The sequence below is a fragment of the Octodon degus genome, unplaced genomic scaffold, assembly GCF_000260255.1.
Source record: "Octodon degus isolate 3935 unplaced genomic scaffold, OctDeg1.0 scaffold00091, whole genome shotgun sequence".
Lineage (NCBI taxonomy): Eukaryota > Metazoa > Chordata > Mammalia > Rodentia > Octodontidae > Octodon > Octodon degus.
The window spans coordinates 10,238,369-10,260,617 of record NW_004524667.1 but is presented as its reverse complement, the minus strand read 5'-3'; the positions used below and the strand labels follow the sequence as shown (position 1 = coordinate 10,260,617).

General features: G+C 37.4%; 1 protein-coding gene across 8 annotated transcripts in view; it reads left to right on the top strand.

The window, feature by feature from the left end:
• Stau2 (staufen double-stranded RNA binding protein 2) overlaps positions 1–22,249 on the top strand; it is a 353,933-nt gene that overhangs the window by 210,969 nt on the left and 120,715 nt on the right. For all 8 annotated transcript variants that reach the window (XM_004637550.3, XM_023722370.1, XM_004637549.3 and 5 more), the window contains one exon: positions 6,286–6,593. In XM_004637550.3, the coding sequence (XP_004637607.1) occupies positions 6,286–6,593 (308 nt within the window). The remainder of the gene's footprint in view (positions 1–6,285; positions 6,594–22,249) is intronic.

Genomic DNA, 22,249 nt, shown 5'->3' with positions numbered 1-22,249 from the left:
CATCAGTTTCTGTTTGATATTTTTCATTGCATTTCTTGTAGGCATTGTTTTCTTTTTAAGTTTAACTTTCATGATAATTTTCCTCAAATTTTGCATTATTTATTTTTTTTACATCATAAGTGGTGTGTATTGGCTTAGAAAAAGTTAGGCAGAACTAGGAAGCCAGAGACCTAATGTGGAAGACTAGTTTGGTGGTGAGCTGTGTAGAGAAGTGGGAGGTCACAGCACATATCACCTGTTGCACTTGATCCTGACAACAGGATAACAAGTGAGGGAGAGTTCTGTAGCTCACATTAGACCCACGGCTGAAGACCGGGCCCAAGCAGTGTGACCATGGTAACTCATTGGGTTCCTTCGTGGGTCTCTTAATGCTGAGTCTCAAGCTTTTGTGAGAAAGAACAGAGTACCTGCCATGAGGCCCATAGTGCCACCAGATACTCCTTTGTTCTCAGGAAGCTAACATGTCAAGTAGCCAGAGCCTGGGGAAACTGGGAAGACTTTTAAACCTGAGATGTTTAGAGCTGGCTGGTCATTACATTTAGTTCTGTGTTCTTTTAGAAGGTCATTTACTTTAACAGTTGTTAAGTGTCTGGATTCTAGAGACAGACTGCCTAAACTTCTGGTGTTGCTACTTTTTCATGTGACCTTGGATAAGTTGCCTAATCTCTGTGCTTCAGGGTTGCCCCCACCCCCGTAATACAAGAAAACAGCAATGTATTTTTTATAGGGTTGTTGTGGGAATTAAATGAGAGAATGCCAGAAAGGTGCTGAAACTATGCTGGGGATGAATCTGCAGTGTACTGTGTGCAGCGCTTACCATCAGATGGTACCAAGGAGGGCATATCAAAGGGAAATCCGGAACCAGAGATGGATGGTGGGACAGTGGGATTAGGACCTCTTCAGAGAAAGAGTAAATATAATGGATGTGACAAGCTGAAGCAGGAGAAGGCAATATTTACTCACAGTCCATGAGCAAAACTGAGGTCAGAGAAAGCACAGACCTAAGGTGGTTGCATAGGAAAAAGCTTATCCCAGACATTGATCAAATAAAAGCAAATTAAGATAACAGTGAATTATTGTAGAATGGCAGTGACTATTTCAAGTATCTGAAATCTCTTCTGACAGAAATGGAAAAACCAGTTAAGTCATGCCTTTTTAGTAGAAATATAAATTGGTATAGGATTTTTTTTTTTTTTTTTTTTGGAACCGGGGATTGAACTCAGGCCCTTGTGCTTGCCAGGGAAGCACTTATTCCACTGAGCCATCTCCCTGGCCCCCGATATAGTATTTTTTTTGGAGACTAAGTGGTCAAGTAAGTAAGTTAAAGGTCTTTAAATATTCTTACCCTAAATCATTCTTTGAGTCTACTTTTAGATCTTATATTATTGAAAAGCAATGTAAATTTATAGCAGAAAAATTCAAGATGAAACATGCCTGATCTGTATACTGTTACGGATATTCAGATTGACAATTGCTTGGAGGTTGATTACAGACCTCCTCAGTCCATGCATATTCGCAGTTTTATGACTATTCTTTTAAGCTCTCTAAAACGAATCTTATTCATGAAGAAACGTGAACTCTGGCTTTACCTTGTGGTATAGGAGCCTGAACTCTCTGAGTGCTTCTCCTGTGACGTAATGCCTCATGCCCCTTTACAGTCTGTCACTCCTGCCAGTCCCATTTGCAGGCAATCACTTAATTGTTTTCTGTCACTATTGCTAATTAGAGAGATGTTTTAAATTATAATATCCAATACCAAAATAGGTAGCAGCACTTTTTTATATTTTTGGGAGTGGAATCTTAGTGCAGCCTATTTGGAGTGCATTTGTCCCTCCCTGCCTTTCTCTATCCCACCCTCTGTCTTTCCCTCCCTTGTTGTCTGCCTCTCCCGTTCTTTCCTTTGCCCTCCCTCTCTCCATGCATGGAACCTAGGGCCTCACACATTTCTAGGCAGGCAAGTCTGGCTCTACTTGCAGCTCTCTGAAATTGCCAAAGGAAACAGTTCATATAATGAAATGGTGTTTTTAGAGTTGGTAGCAAAGTGTGTCTGAGACTAATGATGTTTGTATGGTGTTTCTGTTTTGCAACTTGTTTTCAACTAAGCAACTAAACTGAAAGGGGCATAACTAAAAATGGACTAAAATCATATTTAAACCAAAAAATGAAGCATAATTTCCTCTGGTTGGTGAGATTTATCTGCATTTTTTCCAGTTCATACATTTCTTTTAAAAATTTCTTTCTGGTTATAAAAACTAATACTTGTTACTATTAGTAAATGCTGCTTGCTACTTGGAAATGACTACAAAGGTATAAAAATATAAAACTGGACTGATATACTACTTTAAGCTCTTTAAACTTTTTTAAAACATAAACTTTTTAGTGCTTTAATACCATCAGGATAAAGGATAAAGTACCCCAGGTTTTGGTTTCTGCTGCCTCTGCTTTCTGGCTTGGCAGTGCCCACCTCCCTCTTTGGGTGTTATGACAAGGAATGGGCCCGAGGGTTCTTGGAATACCAGTCTGTCCTTTGCCCATGCTTTCCGTCTTCCTGCAGTTCTCTTCCTCCTTTACCTCCTTGAAATTTACTCAGTGTCATTTCCAGCAAGCCTTTCCTGAGCTCCTTTATGGTAGCATTTGTCCTGTTCACTCTCACCGCCTTCCCGGACGATTTCTAGTGAGACATCTACTACATCATTTTATCTCTTTTCATTTTTGCATCCCGATAGGCTCAACATTACTTGAAGAGAAGACCCTGTTGGTTGGCACAGTGTCTAGAAGACAGCAGAGAGAACTGAACTATAAGAGTAACAGGGAAAGAGAGGGGTGTGTGTGTGTGTACACATTTGGGCAATGAAAGAATTAAAAGTGTTAAGATCAGTGTAGAGTATGAAAAAAAGTAATTATATCAGTATAACTGGATACTCTATGTCATGAAATCTTGACAAGGAACTTAGTAGATGAGGATAGAGGGATGAATAGGAAGTATTATTATTAAGGGCTTCCTGTATTGTCCTAAGGAATTTGGATTCTGCAGTATCAGATGGGGAAGGAGTGAAAGACTTTGAAGTAAGAAAATAGCACAGGCTTGGCAATACAAAGCTGATTCCTCTGTACCCCCAAGAACATATCAATTTGATGTTTCCTAAGTGCATTCCCTTGGTGAAGAATCTAGAAACTAGTAAGAGGCTCCTGCACCCCAGGTGAACATGAAACCAGCCATATCAAAACTAGTAGAGAAATTCAATATTTTTTACACTTCAATCCAGTCTCTTGGCACAGTGCTGTACCAGCAAGACAGCTTCCTCTCAGGTCCCAGCTTCTCTATAAAAAAGGAATGATATCATGCATCTGATAACCCGACTATTCTGAAGACTATCCAGAGGTTTGGCTTCTGTTTAGCCTGTCTTGCGGTTTAGGTGGGGTATGACATACTGCTTCTATCTCAGACTAGAGAGAGAGGAGACGATTTTTGGTTTCCCTGACCAGTCCCTTCTAGTAGAGTTAACAGTTAAAAAACTCCAGCACCCAGCTTCTTCCTGGGGAGACAAAGTATGCAGTGTGAGTACAGTGACTCCGTTTATCTATGGGGAACCTAAAGAGCTGGCCTCATTCCTACTTGTCTAAGAGTCCTGATCCAACTGTCATATGTGGTCATCTGGGAACCAAGAACAAAGAAAACAAGTTAGACTAACAGAGGTTTGAGAGGTACCAGGAAGCCTGGCCAGGCAGGTTGGCAAGAGTATTTTCTAGAATGAGGTCAGTCTGTGAAGACTGCGGTAGAATGGCTGTTTTGTTTATCATACCTGTCCTAACACAGAGAATCAAGGAAAATAAAGAAACAGAAATATTTTCTGTGTAAGAAAATTAGATAAGGCTAGTGTATAGTTCAGGGGTATAAGCGCCTACTTGGCAAGCGTAAAGTCCTGAGTTTGATTCCTGGTACCAAAAAAACAAAAAAAAAAACAACAACAACAAAAAAAAACAAACAAAAAAAGAAAGAAAAAAAAAAAGAAAGGAAGAAAGAAAGCAGAAGAAAAGGAAATAAATTTCCAGAAACTGACCCTTAATGAAGTTGTATATGTGATTTTTATGACAGAATTCAAAATAGCCCTCGTAGAGATAGTCACTGGAGTCAGGAGAGTAGTTCATGAATCAAATGGGAATCCCAATGAAAACAATTTCAAACTTTTTAAAAATATCAAACATGCCTGAAATCCCAGCACTTGGGAGGCTGAGGCAGGAGAATTGCCATGGTTTGAGGCCAATCTTGGTTACATACTGAATTTGAGGTCAGCCTGGACTGCGTAATGAGACCCTGTCTGAAAAAAACCAAAAAGAACAACCAAAAATCAGAAATAGAAATCATAGAAATGAAGAGTACAGTAACTGAACTGAAGATTTTGTTAGAAAGATGCAAAAGCATACAAGATTAAGCAAATGAAAGGCCATTGGAAATCAGGCAGAGAATGGCTTAGCTTGTAATAAATATTTTGGAAAATCTTTTACATAAAATAAGCTTGCATATAAAATATGGGGAATTCTGGTTATACCAAATTGCATATGCTTTTTTTCTGGGCTTCTTAAATTCTTTACCATATTAATATCCATGTTTAAGTCTTTCAAAAGGATGGGGAGGTTGTCTTATTTATTTTTTTTTTCTTTTTAATTTTAGGGAAGGGTCTACAGGGTGTTCAGGGTCTCACTGCTAGTGATCTGCCTGTTTATAGCCTCCCAAGAGCTGGGATAATAGGTGCATGCCACCACACCCAGTCCCAGTTGCCATCTCAGTGTGCCCTGGGAGCGGGGCTGGCATGGCAGGCCTGGGAATTGAACCCCCAGACCCTGCTTGCAGGTGCTTTAATCTGCTGAGTTATTTGGCCGGCCCTGTGTTATTTTCAAAATCTATTTTTCACAGAATCCATTAACTCAGGGACCATCATACTCAATACATCCTACAAAATGAACTTTGGGGAGACTAGTAGCAGTGAAACCTCTTAGTGACTGGCATAGTAGCCACTGGTGCAGAATGTGAGGTGCTGTAGTCAGAAGGCCAATTATGAGCAAGGGGAGAACAAAGGAATTTTTGTGTGTCTCAGAGCATGTTTTCCACAAAGCTGACTTAGAAGTACTTTTAAAATACAGTATGAGGGGCTGGAGAGATGGCTCAGTGGTCTAAAGCACCTACTTGGAACAAGCTTGGCAAAGCACAGGGACCGCGGTTCAATCCCCCAGCACCACATGCCAGCCCACCCCGCCCCCTGGTGGGCTGAGCTGGCCACACACATACACACACACACACACACACACACAATAAATGTTAAAATAAAAAAATAAAAATAAAAAAAATAAAATACAGTATGATTTGAGAATTGTTATTATCTGATCTAAAGACATTAAAATAACCAGTGGGGAATGTTGCTGGAAGTGTCTTTGAAACAAATGGTAGTCAAAGGAAAGTGCTTCTGTAAGACTCCACCAAGTGATGACAGAGCTCCAGCCTTGTCCTTTTGGGACTGTGAGCTGACTTGAACAAACACTCGAAACAATGAAGGGCAAATTGTAGGCTATGGGTAAATTGGGGATGGGTGCCAGGGGCCGGGATATAGCTCAGCAACAAGTGCCTCCCGGCAAGTGCAAGGTTATGGGTTTGATTCCTGGTACCCAAAGAAATAAAACAGAGATGGATGCCAGGAGTGTAGGTTGGTTAATAAGCAGACTGTACTGTTATGAGCTCAGTAAGCTAGGACAGTGTAAGAAGGTATCCTGATCATTCTGCATTTTTTGAAGCAGAGTTGGCTGCAGGATGTCTACTTAGAAGACGATCAGTGGGTCATTGGCCATATAGGTTTATATGTCTGAAGTTGTTCGCACTGATGCTGCCTTTGTTTTACCATCTGTGCCTCAATTGCCACATCCACGGTGGCCTGTTTCTCTCTCCTTATGAGAGATTCAGTACCAACCTGCAGGATGAAGATGCTGCTGTGTCCAGTCTTCTTGCTCACTGTGTGTTCACACACCAGCTTCCCTTGTCCCTCTGCAGCACCCCATCCACACACAAATGTCACTGGAATCATTTCTGTGGAGTTTTAGAACTTCTGACTTTGGAACATACATGTTTTACTTGTAAGTGAAAGCTGCAGTTGCCTCTGCATATAAGAAGACAGTGCTTGATTGGCACGTTCCTCTTACCAGACTAAGGGAAGCTGTTGAGTTAAGAATACTGCAAGATTTTTCTGTTTCAGTTACTTAAAGTATATTAACAGTGTTCCTTCATTTTATTTATAGCTCCGAAAGGAATTCTTCATCTGTCTCCTGATGTTTATCAAGAGATGGAAGCCAGCCGCCACAAAGTAATCTCTGGCACTACTCTAGGCTATTTGTCACCCAAAGATATGAACCAACCTTCAAGCTCTTTCTTCAGTATATCTCCCTCATCGAATAGTTCAGCTACAATTGCCAGGGAACTCCTTATGAATGGAACATCTCCTACAGCTGAAGCCATAGGTTTAAAAGGAAGTTCTCCTACTCCCCCTTGTTCTCCAGTACAACCTTCAAAACAACTGGAATATTTAGCAAGGATTCAAGGCTTTCAGGTATGAATTAAAAGCAAAAACAAAAAGCATTAGCCCCAAATCCTTCATCTATCCATTAGAAAGCTCATCCTTGCCTGTTAATGTGGCCTATATGCCACTTACATTGTAAATTATTTAGAAACACAAAGAACAGCAACAAAAAAGAGAGCCATATGCACATGTTTCTTTTTCCTATGTAGTAATTTTTGCTGCTTGGCTCTCCACCCACTCATTCATTTTCATTCTCTCTCTCTCTCTCTCTCTCTCTCTCTCTCTCTCTCTCTCTCTCTCTCTCTCTCTCTCTCTCTCTCTCTCTCTCTCTCTCTCTCTCTCTCGCTCCCCACCCTTCCCCCTTCTGTCTCCCCCACCCTTGTTCTTTCTCTCTCTGAGTCTTCCTCCCTTCCTCTTTCTAGCTTCCAGTTGATCTAGATTGGGTCCCTCTGTTTCCTCACTCTGTCTCCCACAAATAAAAATTCTGCCTCCAGACATTTGGTATTAACATTTTACACTCATTGTCTCCCTCATTTTACATTAAAGTTGAAATTTTTCTAATGATTTTACTTTCATAGCAGATTTGAATATGGTGTTCTGTTGCTAGTAATGATTCAGGCACATCATTAGGGTGCAATATAAGTTAATCAAACATAAATTGAACAATAATGAAGTGCTTTCCAGTTATTTGAGGCATAATATTTATTTGTTTTATTGGATCCTGTTTTAACCATCCAGGTGGTATACCACCTGCCTTCGATGGTACCTACACCTCTGTTTCATAAAGTAGTCTATAACCATCCTAGAGTTTAACTTGTGTAAGTGAATTTGGGGATGGAAACTCCCCTTCATTTATTCTTTGTTCCCTTCTGGGGAGAAAACAAACCAACACTCCCTTTGTGGGTTTTTAAGAGCTTTTAAAATAATTGTTAATTCTAGGGAAGGGAAATACGTGTGTCCTGATTTCTTAGTTGCCTTGAAAGCCATATATGAACTGCAGTCACCACCCTGACTGAGGAACTGAGCTTGCTCGTGTGTAGTAAGAGGCTGCTGCCAGGCCTCACTGTCTTCAGCCTCTTTTCCATCTTAGTCGCATTCCTTAAGACCAAAAACTGTAATTTCCCTTAGAAATGCCCTAGGTGAATTATATTGTGTAGAATGATCATGTATTTATAAACATTTTACAAATTTAGATTATAAAATGCGAAAGATCATGTGTTTTGGGAGTGTTTTGCATGTTTGGTTTTGGTTTTTTCCTTCATTGAACCTTTCTGATTCTTTCCAATCTATTGCCAGGTAGTTATTAGTGTTTTTAATTGGACTATTAATATGAAAGAAGCTGTTACCAATTATTGGCTGTTAACTGAAATTTTAAATGCTTAACTTCAAGTTATAAATTTAGAATTTGTTTTTGTTATCTTAATCACAATAAATCACTGTTTCAACAAAGATGTTGATTTATAGTTGAAATAAAATAAGTAATATTTAGTTCTACCTGTAATCTGCATAGGATGAATTAGAAATAAACTGTGATGAAAAGAAAATCCCTGCTTATTTGCAAATCTAATTGTTTAGAAATATCAGAGTAATATTGCATCTTTATAGAAACAAAGCATAAATCACATTCAACTTCTGAATTGATTTTTGCTTGGGTATATTACAATAGGTATAATTTTGCTGCCAGAAAATAATTTAATTTTTTAAATTTGCTTTGTTCTTGGTAATGAATGACAACAAATACAATTTAAGTGTATCCCCACTTTAACCAAAAGTAGTCTGAACTGATCACCTAGACCTCTCTTAAAAACATATGCTAAGATACCACACTCTTATTTATGGACAAGTTAAGCATTTCCAGATCTGTGTACTGTGATTCCCACATACTGGTGAATATAAACAGTTCTAAACATGGCCGTGCTTCTCTGGCTCTGTGAGCTGACACTGATGTGCAGTGCTGATGGATCGCACCCCACAGCTAGGAAGTGCACAGAGCTGGGGCGGGGGGTGGCCGCCGCACGCACAGCCCCTCTCCCTGATGCCACAATAGAAGGCTCCGCGCTTAAGTTATAAAGTGTGTTTCTTTCTAGGGAACTTTCTCATATATGTACCTGGTAGAAAAGCATGTAGATTGTTTTTGTTTCTTACATGACTTAATTGGACTGTAGTTTAGAAATTATAGGATCAGCTTGTTATAGATTATATATATTCTGTTACTTTTATTTCTGGAATTTAAAAACAATAAATTTTTTTCTTTGTTTTCAGATTAGCACCTTTTTGTTTTATTGCACACTGAACAGATATTATTGCTTATTGAATATTGTATAAACCTTTCTTTGGCCTTCATGCATTGCAATTTGATTTAAGCCTAACAGCTATTGTATGTGACAGCTATATTGTATTAACAAGGAAAAATATGCGAGTATGTGGAAAACGAAGTTGTTTTAACTTTTAAGTTTTTATTATCTTTAATTGAAATTTTTAAATTACAGAGGGTAACTTTCACATCAGGATATAGACATGAAGTTTAAATCCTTTTTAAATCTACAAGATAAGTAAAAATATTATGCAAAGTTGATTTCACAGAACAGAAAGTGACTAAAGACTTATGCTTTTATCCTTGCTTGGGCTTACTTAAGGACTTTTATCATTTTGGAAGTCAATCTTTTGAATCTCTGTCACATTTATTTCTTTGAAGTTTTACTGAGTGTATTTTACTTACATTTTGATAAAACCGGGGTGTTCTTCATGATTTATTATTCTAGTTTTATATCAATAGCTGTATGAATGTCAGATATTGCCTACCACAGTCAGCCTACTTTTAGGAGATAATTACACATTTCAAAAGCTTATTCACACTTAAATCGTACCATAGTGCTTCACTCTTTAGTTATAATGCCACTGTGTTGTCTTTCAGCTTTTTAAAGAAAATTATAGCAAACATATTCTTAATGCTGTGCATTTATATTTTGTTTTATGTTGTATAGTACTTCACCTTATTGTTTTATGGCTTTTATGCTTTGCCATGCTAATCATATTAGAAATGTAGAAATATAAACAGTTCATTTATTTAAATGAGTCATTAGAAAGATTATTTAATTGGAAGTCAAAGTGAGCTATCTTTTCTATCTGTATTTAATTTGCTTTGCTATTCTGTCTCTTCCTTGTGATTATCATCCAGTGGGGTCATTTGTGAAAACTTCAGTGTAAAGTATGATGAACTAGGATTTCTTTTCACTAAATAATATGAAGAAACACTTAGATGGTGTTTTAGGTAAACTATATACATTTTCCAAAATACAGTAGTGTTATAGAAGAGCTTTTTTTTTTTTTTTTAAGACAAGGCCTTGCTGTGTTGTTCTGGCTGGCTTTGAACTCACTAGATAGCCCACACTGGCCATGATCTCACAGCGATTCTCCAGCTTCAGCCTCCTAAGTTCATTATTATTCCAGATAGGGGTGGCATTTCCAGCAAGATGAGAATGTCTACTTAAATTAAAAACCTCGCTTTCAAGTATTGCCAGGTGTGGTGGTGGACACCTGTAATCCCAGCACTCAAAAAAGTGAGTTAAGGCGGGAGGATCTTGGTGAGTTAGAGACCAGCAGCCTGGGTTACAAAGTGAGCTCAAGACAGCCTGAGCTGCATAGTAAGACTGTTTCAAAAAGACAAAGATATATGGTTTTTTTCACACTTAGTACATTTCAACTATAGTTCTTCTGTCAAGATCAATATGATTACAGCAGGCTTCTTTGGATTTCTTTTACATATTCTTACCAGCATGATCTCCGTGTAGATTATACAGCCCTTAGCGGTTCAGAGTGGGAGTTACATGAGGCCCCCTAAAACCTGACAGCAGCCTTCTTCCTTTATCCTTTCTTATCTTCTGTGTACTTTATGTTTGTAATCTATACATTTATCATCAGAGTCTGTTTGCAACTTTTTTTAAACAATAGAATATTTATTAAAGAAAAACTATATAGTTTTATAATTGCCAGTAGGAAATACAGAGAAATAAATCATTTATATAATGTATGCTTCCACGTAGGAATGTTTTCCCTCCATTTTTAATTTTCCTTGAAACACAACTTACTGTATCATTTCTGACACTGATTCTATCAGGGCCAGTGATGGGAGCCTGCTTCACGTGATAGAGTGAGCTGCGTGTGCCCTTTGTATCACTGAAAACTCTGTAAGGCCTGACATCACCTACATAGGCCATTACACAAAAGATAGTAGTAGAAAGTGATTATTTAGACTTCAAAGAGCAAAACACTTTTGTGGGTTTGGCCTAGAGTCAGCAGAGGCCACTGTCATTTCCTTAGAAATGTCTCTCAAATTGGCCTCCACTATCTTCAAAGACCCAGGAAAAACTAGGTATGTATGTGAACTGCTAGGCGTGTTCCTTGTAAGGGCAGCCCAAATTCACACACGTTGACTTATTTCATCAGTTATTGTTAGCCCTTAGATGGTGGCCATACCCTCAGGCAGATGCCACGTGCATTTCATATAACTATTACTGATAAAAACCAGTGGAATTACAGAGCAATTTATTTTATGAAAATTTTAACATCTGTAGAAACAAATGCTACCTTTGAAGAAAGAAATCTTAATGCATATAAAAAGGTACTTTGATGAGTAATGGTAATACAGGTAAGAACTAAGTTTTGAGTAAAACCATTCACCAGTACTGCATTGACTGTCTGCAACTAAACTACCCCAAATCATTGCAGTATGTAACTTGGAACTGAAAACAGACACTCATCTTAAACCTTGATGTACCAGTGTATATATATATATGGCATATAAAATATTTCAAAGAAAAAGTAATATATAAGCACAGAGCCATTTTTTACCACCAGAACTTTGATGTAGATCTGAAGTGAACTCCATAGTGCAGGGGGAAAAAAAGGCGTGTCATTATGTGTCCTCCAAAGTGCAACTATCTGGGGTTTTTCTGTTTCTATCAGAAGAGATTTCAGTGCATGTGAAAATTCTGTTCGAAATTATTTCGAATCTTGGAAGAAAAATTGTTCTTTAACCCAAAGGTAGATTATATTTCCTTTTGCTAGAAATGGTTAGCGGTATGGTCTTGATACGATTAATTGTAGCACCCATTAGATGTCTTGCAGCGGTGTACCCGAGCACACTGTGAAATTCTAGCATTGCTTTCCCTCCAGCATTCAGCTGTATCTGAAGAGAATATTTAAAAAAATAAATGACAGTGGCTAAAATTTCATACGTACTGTTCTTTTTACCCAGGACAGCTCTTAAAGAAGAGAATAGTGTGTGCAATACTGTGTATAAAAGAATTCTGCACGCTCAAATCAAAAGCAAATATGTTCTTTAACATGTGGGGCATGCTTCCAATAGGAGATAAATGGATAAACAAGGGAAAGTAACTGACATTTATTGACTGACTGATTCTAATACTTTATATAGTGAAATAGATATTACAAAATTTTAGAAGTGCCAGGTACATTTTTGCTTACAAATTGACTTGTTTTAAGCTGTATTATTGCATACTGCTTGAAAGCTGGTCTTTGTGATAGGATTGCTGTGTAGTGGTGGTCCATGTTCTTCTTGATAATGGTTTGTTTTAATCATAGATTTCATTAATAAGTTTATTTCTGCCTTTCACTCTATACAAAACTGAGTCTGAATCATTGAAGAATTTTGATGGGACTTGGAATTTTAGTCTAACATATTTTACATGTAAATACAAATTTAAGACTACGTAAATAAAGCATCTTTTTTTTGCATCTTTAAACATTTTTTTACTGTTATTTTACTTGTAGAGACAGGCATGTCTCAGCCTGCCTAGTGCTGGGGTTACAGGTGTGCACCACCATGCCCAGTTTCGGGGCTAGCACTGCATACCTGGGATTCCAGGACCAGCACAGCATGCAGTACCAGGAACTGATCTTGGGACCTTGCTCTTGCCAGGCAGGCACTTGTGCTACTGAGCCATCTTCCCAGCCTGATAAACCATCTTATCAATAATATAATACTTCGGGGGCCAGGGAGATGGCTCAGTGGAATTAGCGCTTCCCTGGCAAGTGCAAGGGCCTGAGTTCAATCCCCAGTTCCAAAAAAAAAAAATATATATATATAATACTTCTTTTTCCTGTATGTTATTATTAATTTTGGCCTTGACATATTTTAGGTTCTAGGAAGTTCTGCCATGTTAACATGGTAATATCAAAAAGATTTAGCTGTCAGAGAAAATGGAAACTTGAAAAGCTTCCAGATTTTTAAATTTTTTGATCAGTGTCATCTTTCTGTTTGTTTTGTAAATATAAGTAAAGTCTAAGCAGGGCCGGGAGGTGGCTCAGTAGGATAAGCGCTTCCCTGGCAAGCGCGAGGGTCTGAGTTCAATCCCCTGGTATGCAAAAAAAAAAAAAAAAAAAATCTAGAATCAGATGCATGGATTAGAATAATTCAAGAAACAAGAACTATTTCTGGAAAATGTTCACAAAGTTCACAGTTTGACCACTCTTATGGGGAGGAAGATAACAGTGCATTATTAATAGCTTTCAAAAAGTTTCAGCATGTATACAAAGAATTACATGGACGTAAAGCTAATTTATCTATAGAATTTTCATGCCCTGAGCAGTAGAATTAAGTCAGTTGAAGACCTGCAAATGAACATTTGTTTCATTTAACTCTGGGCGAAAGTACTTAGTATGCAAGGCGTTATGGTAAGGGTGGGGACTGGCAGGTATATAAAACCAGTACAGAGAATCATTACCACAAATTAGCCCTATCTCTTGGTAGGGATCCATGTTCAAATATTACAGAACAATTTCATAAAAATTAAAGATTTATATCATGTTGTGTGAAATAGTGTACAAAATGCCTACCCTTCATAATAAGTCATAGTAAATGTAACCTGTAAGTGTTAACTTGAGATGTGGTTAGTGATATCAAGAATTGTCAGTAGGAATGAACAGCTAACTGAAGGAAGTAGGGAAAAACTCATAGCAAAGAGGATATTTCTGTAGAGTTTTCAAGTGTACTTAAAAATCCAGAATAGGTAAGGAGAAGAGATGAGGTAGACAAGAGAGACCAGTGGCAGAAAGATCATGGAGAGTGGTTTTTCAGTAATCCAGGAAAGAAGTAACAAAGATTGAATTAAGACAACCAGTGGTCAGAGAGGAGTGGGAATCCTGTACAGTTGCATAAGGTACAATTGAGAAAATGAAATGATCTCTTGTGTGCCAGGGTAGATGCCACCACTATCCTGATCAGGATGCGCACAGATTTACATATGCTGAAGTGTGGAGATCATGTTGAGGAGTAAATGAGGTAGTATGAATGTGAAGTGTTTAAAACACAGTTTTACTTTTACTGTAGATGAAATTAATAAGCTTACAGAAAGTTTATGAGTTCCATTTTAAACCTGAAGAACTAGTGTTTTCTGTAGGACATTTAAGTGAGGTTGTCCAAAAAACATTTGGAATGAGTCTGGTGATCAGCAGGGAAGACTAGACATAGATCTGAGAGTCATCATTATGTAGACATAGTCAGAGCCATAGAAGTAGATAAGGTAGCCAGGGAGAGTTGTCCAAGGTCTAGCGGCGTAGCACAATGAGTACTGACACATTCATGACAAGATTCACTCATGATTTCAGCCATCCCGTATTGAGTGCCTACCACCAGCCAGGTGCACTTCCTAGCACTGAGGACCTTGCCCGAGGGCAGTCACAGGTCCTGCAGGCCCAGCCTTAGAGTGGTAATGGGTGCAGGCTGGCCAGTGGAAAGGCAGGAAGTCACGTCTGAGTGTCTCATGGTATGAAGCTTCTAAGGTAGTAATTGCTTGGAAATAATTATGAAATTAATTATGAGAAGTACAAAATGACTTATGCTCATCTTTATGTCAAAGATAACGATATTTTTAAATCTTTTAATTAACTTTGAGGTATAATTTATATCCAGTAAAATGCTCACTTTCGTTGTACAATTTGATGCATTTTTAAAAATGTATGTAACCATGTTAATTACTACTGTAAGCAAGATGGGACTGTTTCCACTACTGCAGAAAAATGTTTTTGTGTCTCTTTGCAGCTGATTTTCCTCACCTTCCCTGGATCTAGATAAACATAATATTCTTTCTGGCACTAATGCCTTGTCAGGAATTTCATATAAATGCAACATTACAGTGTGTACAGTTTGGCATCTGACTTCTTTTACTCAGTATATTTTCCAGATTCATTTATGTTTTTGTGAATCAATATATTGTTTCTATTTATTGCTGAGTACCAGTCTGTTGTATGCATCTATATCACAGTTTTGTGTTTGTTTTTTTCTTAATCAGTTACCTGTTAATGGGCATTTGGATTGTTTTCAGTTTGGTACTATTACATATAAAGCTATCTTTGAACATTCATATGCACAATTTTATGCAGACATATGTTTCCAGTTCTCTTGGAAAAATACATTGGTGTGGAATTGCAGGGTCATATGGTAAGTGTATATACAATTTTGTATTTAAAATAACTGAGATTCTTTTTCAGTGTATTGTATCGTTATATCCTTAGCAGCAGTGTATGAAGGCACCATACATTACTGTGGCCATTCTGTTGAGGTTATAGTGGAGTATCATTGATAATTTTAGTTTGTATTTATTGGCAATGAATTATGTGAGCTTTTCATGTGCTTATTATTTTTTGTTTGTTTGTTTGTTTTTGAGAAGTGTCCATCTTTTGGTCAAATTCTAACTACAATTATTCCTGATTTCATAAGAATTCTTGGTATCATGAATAGAAGTTATTTGCATTACAAATATTATCTCCCTGCCCGTTTTTTTTTTTTTAATTTTATGTATTAAAATTATGGTATGGTACAGAGTCTCACTATGTCTTTTTTTTTTTTTTTTTTTTGGGTTACCAGGGATTGAACTCAGGACCCTATGTGTGCCAAACAGGCACTTATTCTACTGAGCTATGCCCCCGGCCCCCCAGTGTCTTACTATGCAGCTTGGACTTGTGGTAATCCTTCCGTTTCAACCTCCCCAGTGCTGGGATTACAGATGTGTGCCACCATGTCTGGTCTTGGTGGCTGGCTCAGTGTGCCCAGGGTGGGGCTAGCTTGGCATGTGGTATTAAACCCAGGTGCTTGTGCTTACCTAAGCAGATGATTAGACCACTGAGCTATCTCCATGGCTGAGGTCTTGTCTTTTTACTAATTAATGTGGTCTTTTTAAATGCACAAATTTTTAATTTTGATAAACTAAAATTTTTCCATTTTTCCCCTATGGCTTATTCCATTTTGTTCTTATCTGAGAGATCTTTAGCTCTCAAGGATATTTTCTCATAGACATCTTGCAGTGTTTTAATGTTTAAGAGATAAGACATTTAATATTCAGAGTTAATTTTTGTGTATGTGAGAGTTGAAGCTTATTGTTTCTATTTTATTTTTTTATTGTTTCTATTTAATATATGTCCTCCCAAAGCGAGTGCCATTTTCCCTTATAGGGTAGCTATAGGTCAGTATTTTCAACACCATGAGCATAATGTGTTGTTTTGCTCTAGCTGCTATCCAGATAGCTGTGTATCTTTGGTATTTACCAGTTTGTGCTACACTATGGGTATTTTTAATCAAGCTTAGGACTCACTTAGCTTTACAAAATTGTAAGTTACTTTTAACCAATCTTGGACAGTTGTAGGCCGCTGTTTTATGGTTGTTTTTTTTTTTTTTCCAAGTTTTTTCTGTACTTTTGCTCTCCTCCCCTTTTAGAATGCCAGCTAAACTTATGTTGAGCCTGCTTCATATTGTTCTAGATATTTATTTTTGTTCTTTAATCTTTAGGGCTATGCCACTTTATTCATCTGTTTTGAAGTTCGCTGATTCTTCCCTTATATTCTCCAATGTTCTTTTGACTATATAATTTTAATTTCAGTTACAGTATTTTTGTATATCTAGCATTTGCATTTGGATTTTTTATTTCTGTCGAGATTCTTTATCTGTATGGTTATTGAGGTCTTATTTTCCTTTTATTCTTTGAACATCTTTGTAATAGCTACTTTGAAGTTTTTGTCAGCTAAATCAAACATGGGCACTATAGGAGTCAGTTTCTGTTGACTACTTTGTGTGGTTTCTACCTTCCTTTTTTTGTTTTGTTTTTTGCATTGTCTTTAACTTTTGTTTGGAAAAAAATAGACATTGTGGGGGAAAAAAAGAGCCTGCCTTAAAACTTATCAAGAAAAAAATAACATATATTTGAGGCCCCGAGTTTAATTACTGGTACCAAAAAAAGAAAATAGTTAAAAAAAAAGAAAGAAAAGAAAAGAAAAAAGAAAGAAAAGAGAAAAGAAAAGAAAGAAAAGAAAAGAGAAAAGAAAAACAGACATTGAGGATAATATGTGGCAACTATGGGTCATCTTTTCATTTGAAGACTGTCTTTTTGTTTTGGTCTAGTGGTCAACTTGCTTAGACTAAAACTGCAACAATTCTGATATTACCACTCCATTTTCTTTCGTTCTCCAACTGTAACATTTTCCCTTGGTCTCCTGTGAGCTTGAATAATACAGCTGTGAACCAGTAATTTGAGCTGGTTTATTTTTGTATTTAGGGACCTACTCTGTGTGCCTTAGCTTTCAGCATTTGCCTTCTACATTACGCATGAGCAAACCATATTATCTCCTTAGTGTGAAAACCTGAAAGAGGAAATAAAATCTGAATGGCACAGTAGGTACCAGGGAAAAGGGAACAAACCTGTGCAAAAGGAAGAAATTGCCGAGTTGAGGAGAAGGACGGGAGAGGGAGCGGGGAAGGAGATGGCTGTGTGCATAAGCAGGATGGTCTGGACAACTGCACTGTGGGCGTCTGCTGGCTATGGAAAGGAGCAGTCAATCCTTAATTTGTTTTGTCTTTTTTTTCCTTTTCCTCTCTTCTTACTTTCTTATATATTTTTTCTTGCTTCTTTCTTCCTATTTTACATGCATAAATCTGGTAATATGAACACCTGATTTGAAGACAACACTATGCAATACAACAAATACTGTGAAATTCATATTATTTTCTTAAGTGAAATTCTGTGTCATTTGTAATTTTTTGTTTTAATACTGTACTCTTTAAAAATAAAAAAAATTAAAATTTTTAAAAAGAGAAAACTAAAATTCATAGCCGAGCTACTAGCCTCATGTTCACTGATGCTTCAAGGTAGTAAAACTATTAACTTTATGTCATTTGAGTTGTGTTCAGATTGTGGACTGCACTTGATACACAAAGTAACAGATTTTCATATCTCAGTCAGTTCTCACTGGTTTCTGCCTACTTTCACATTAGACTCTTTACCATCTCTCTCTGTGTAGGGAAAGTTTAGCCATCAGCCAGGATTTGAGTAGTGTGTATTCAACTAATTTTTAAAAAATACCTGTTCATACCTCGAGAACAACATCACATCATGTTAATTTTTGCTTCAAATTCATGTTTTACGTCTTTCTGTGTTGTTCTTCCTTCCTGATGGAGTTCCAAGACTCGCTTTCATCTCATTTTTTGTTTCAATAATCTACCTTTAGCTATTGCTTTCGACCATATATACTGGCTGAAAACTCTTGTTTCCTCTCATCAGAGAATAAGTTGGTGTTTCCCTAAAAATATTTTTGCTGGGTATAAAATTTTGGATTGGCAGTTTTTGGTACCAGGGATCAAACTCAAGACCTCGCCCTTGCCAGCAGGTGCTTATGCTGAGCTATTTTCCCAGCCTGACAGTTATTTTAAAACATGAAAAATAACCATTTTTTCTGGCTTGTTTTTTTTTTTTAAAGAACTACTGACAAAGTAATTATCTGTGTAGATTAAGGGTTGTTACTTTCGCACTACTTTGAAGATTTTTAAAAATTTTTAGAAGTTTGGGGGCTGGGGATATAGCTCAGTGGTATAGGCACTTACCTGGCAAGCACCAGGTCCTGAGTTCAATCTCTACTACCAAAATAAAAATAATAAATATTCAAAAGATTTATTATTAGGAGTATAATTCTATGTTTATTGTGTTATGGCTTGCCCACCTTCTTGAATGTCTGTGGATGCACTAGAGTTGAAAGTCTTGACTCTATTTGTCCTTTTTTTTTCCTCTGTATTTTAGGGAAGGGTCTACAGGGTGTTCAGGATCTCACTACTGGATCAGACTCATTGTGATCCTCTGGTTTACAGCCTCCCAAGTACTGGGATTACAGGCGCATGCCACCACATCCAGTTTCAACTGCCATCTCAGCGTGCCCCAGGGGTGGGGCCAGCATGGCAGGCCTAGGGATCAAACCCCTGGCTGCTGTGCCTGCTTGGAGGCACTTTAATTCGCTGAGCTATTTGGCCCTATGGCCTTTTCTTTTCTCACACTAGCAAGGAATTGAGGTCTCCCTGTTACAGATCCCTGAAGATGAAAGTGTGGATTCCCCAACTACCCTATGCTTCTGGGGGTTGTATTGGTTCTCACCCCTCTTCCTCCCCCCTCCCATGGTGCTTACTTGGATTGGGAAGTTACTATCTAAAAGTTTTCTATCTTGCTAGCTTTATTCTTTTCTGGTGCTTTAGTTTGAGAGAGTAGGATTTCTTTTTTTTTAATGTGTTCATTTTGGTTTTTTAAAATTTTCTGTACACACCCATCATTTTCATGTTGTTGGCACCCAGTAAACATGTACTAATGTATATAGTAAAAAGAAAGCCTAAGAATTTGCCACTGTGCTATTTCTTGATTCCCAAAAATCCCTAGTTGGTCTTCCTTCTTTCTTCTACTTTCTGAGTCCTCTTATGCTTGTTTTATGTATAACATCCAGGGCTGTTATTTATATGTAGTGGGAACAATAAGGAAATCTGTTGTTTCTTGTCTGTCAGGTGAAGTCTTATATGATCTTTTTTTGAAAACCATAAATGTGAGAGTCCAGGCCCTGTGTGTGAGTGAGATGACACAGGACCCATCGGATCCTCATTCGACCCAGAGCCCAGGCCCGGCATGTGAGTGAGATGACCCAGGGCCTGCTGGATCCTCATTTGACCCAGGGCCCAAGCCCAGTGTGGAACCTGCAGCAGAACTCCCTGCAAAGAGGCTAGAGGCAAGACCCACCCAGCTGATTCAGGAATAGAACATCTTCTCAGGGTGGCACAGAGGTTCACCTCCAAGGGCTGCAGCAGGAAGAAGTGGAGCACAGCAACCAGATCCAAGCCACACCCACTTGGACAAGTTTGAACTTGGTAGATCTGGACCTGATGCTAAGGTAATAACTCTATTTAAGCTCTACACCAAAGGTCAGAAGTCAGTGCTGTAGAAAATGACAAAGAGAAGGAACAATATGCAGTCTCAGGCCCTGAGCCCACCCAGAACAAATGCAGAAGACACTAGCATAGAAGAAAGTGGAAATCACATACCTGAAATCTCTGAAATAATAGCGTGTGAAGAAACAACTACAGAAAGGTATAGAGGAAATCAGATCAGAAATAATTTCTGAAGAAAAAAAATGATAACTATAATGAAAGAAGTACTAAGTGCTTCTAAAGAAAACACTGATAAAAAATAGAGCAGAATATAAAAATGATGAAATCCTTGAATAAACAATGTAAGAAAGAAATAGAATGCATAAAGCAGCTCCAAAGTGATATACAGGAATTTAAAACCTCAATCACAAGCTGGCAAAACCGTTTGAATGAAAGTAAGAATAGACTTTCAGACTTTAAAGACACCATTGCAGCTAGTGAAAAAGTAAGAAAAGATCTTTTAAAAACAACTAGGATGCAGGAAAAAATAATTCAATATCTGCAAGACGATGCAAAGATGAATAACATGAGACTAAAATAGTCGTCAATGAGAAGGAAGGAGTCAATATAAAGGATACGAAAAGAATATGGATGGAAGTAATAGCTGAAAACTTTCCAAATATGGGGAAACTATCTGACATTCAGATAACGAAAGCACATAGAACTCCAAATAACAACCCAATTACAAACACACTCAGACATACAATAATCAAGATCCCAGAAATTCAGCACAGAAACAGTATACTAACTGCCGCTGAAGTAAAGAAACAGATCACTTTTAAAGGAAAACTCATCAGGATGGCAGCAGATTTCTCTTCACAAACCATCACGGCAAGAAGAGCATGGAGCAAAGTACTTCAAGTCTTGCAATGAAACAGATTGCAACCCAGACTGATACACCCTGCAAAACTCTCTTTCAATTATAAAGGAGAAGTGAAATACTTCCATGACAAAGAACAACTTAAGAATTTCATGATGACAAAGGCAAACCTACATAGACTACTAAAAGATGTTCTAGAGAGGGAGCAAAATGACCACAACTCCATGAATGTAAATGGAAAGAACCCACTAAATAAGGCAAACAATTAAACACAGGAGAAGAAAAAGTATACAAAAGCAGTCTTTCAGTTATTCTTTTGTATACAGCAGCAAGATATTTCCATCAGCATACTCTACAAATGGACTTCTCCTACACCCTATGGGTCATGATTCTTTATGGGTCTACAGGGTGGATATCAAGGAAATAGCAGTAGCTCAGTCCCACGAGTGACACCTGGCCACTGGTAAGTGTTCTGGACATTATCCATGTCCATGACACAGTAGAACTTTGTGCAATATCTTACCCCCAAACTGTTCAAAGTGCTGGCCATTTATTTACCATTCCAGTATTTATCTTACGTTTTATTCTTAGTAATTCTTTATTGACATGAAAACTTTTTCTTAGTTCAATTGTTTTGAAACATTTAATTTTTAATTAGTATTTAATTTTCTGAATACTGCTTAATCTTAATTTTTGTTTTAAGATTTATACTGTATCTTTGACTTATAATCTACTTAAAAGACATGGCATATTTTCTCCTAGTATTAGAAACTTTAAAAAGTATATTTCCATTTTCCATTGACTTCTTCCCTATCTTTTACACACACACACACACACACACACACACACACACAAAAGTGTACAACCCGACATAAGATTGATAGTGTTGCATAGAAATCTTTAATGAACTTTTAAAAAAAGTAACAATATGTGATTGTAAGAAAAAAACCCATAAATGTAACTATTTTCCACGTTTTATTAATTTTTATTAATACATGTTTGCTGCGTACAATATTTATATTCCGTGAGTGGGTTTGACACATGTATATAACATCCCTTAATTCCTTTTTTCATCCACTCTCCCTTTCGCACCCCCTCCCTTTTTATCTGTTGATCTCCTTTCCCTTTGAGAAAGATTTGTCTCCCTACTTTCTATTATCTGTTAATTTGCTATTTATTTATGTAGTAATTTGGGCTTCTCATATGAGAGAACCCATTCAATATTTAAGCTTGTCTGTCTTGATTTATTTCACTTAACACTGTGGTCTTGAGGTTCATCTGTTTTCCTATAAAAGGCTAAAGTTTGTCTTTCTTTACACCAGGGTAATACTCCATGATGCATAAATACTATATTTTGTTTATCCATCTATCTGTTGATATATAGGTGACTTCCAAGATCTAGTTGTTATTACTTGTGCTGCTATACATGGGTATGCTTGTATCACTGATATGATGTCCTTAACTTTTTTGGGAAAATACTTAAAAGGGAAATAGCTGGATCAAACGGAATTTCCATTTTTATTTTTTTGAAACCTCTCCATATAGATTTCCCCAGGGGTTTTAATAGTTAACATCCCATCAGTAGTGTAGAAAAGGTCCTTTTTCCCTGAAGCCTTGCCT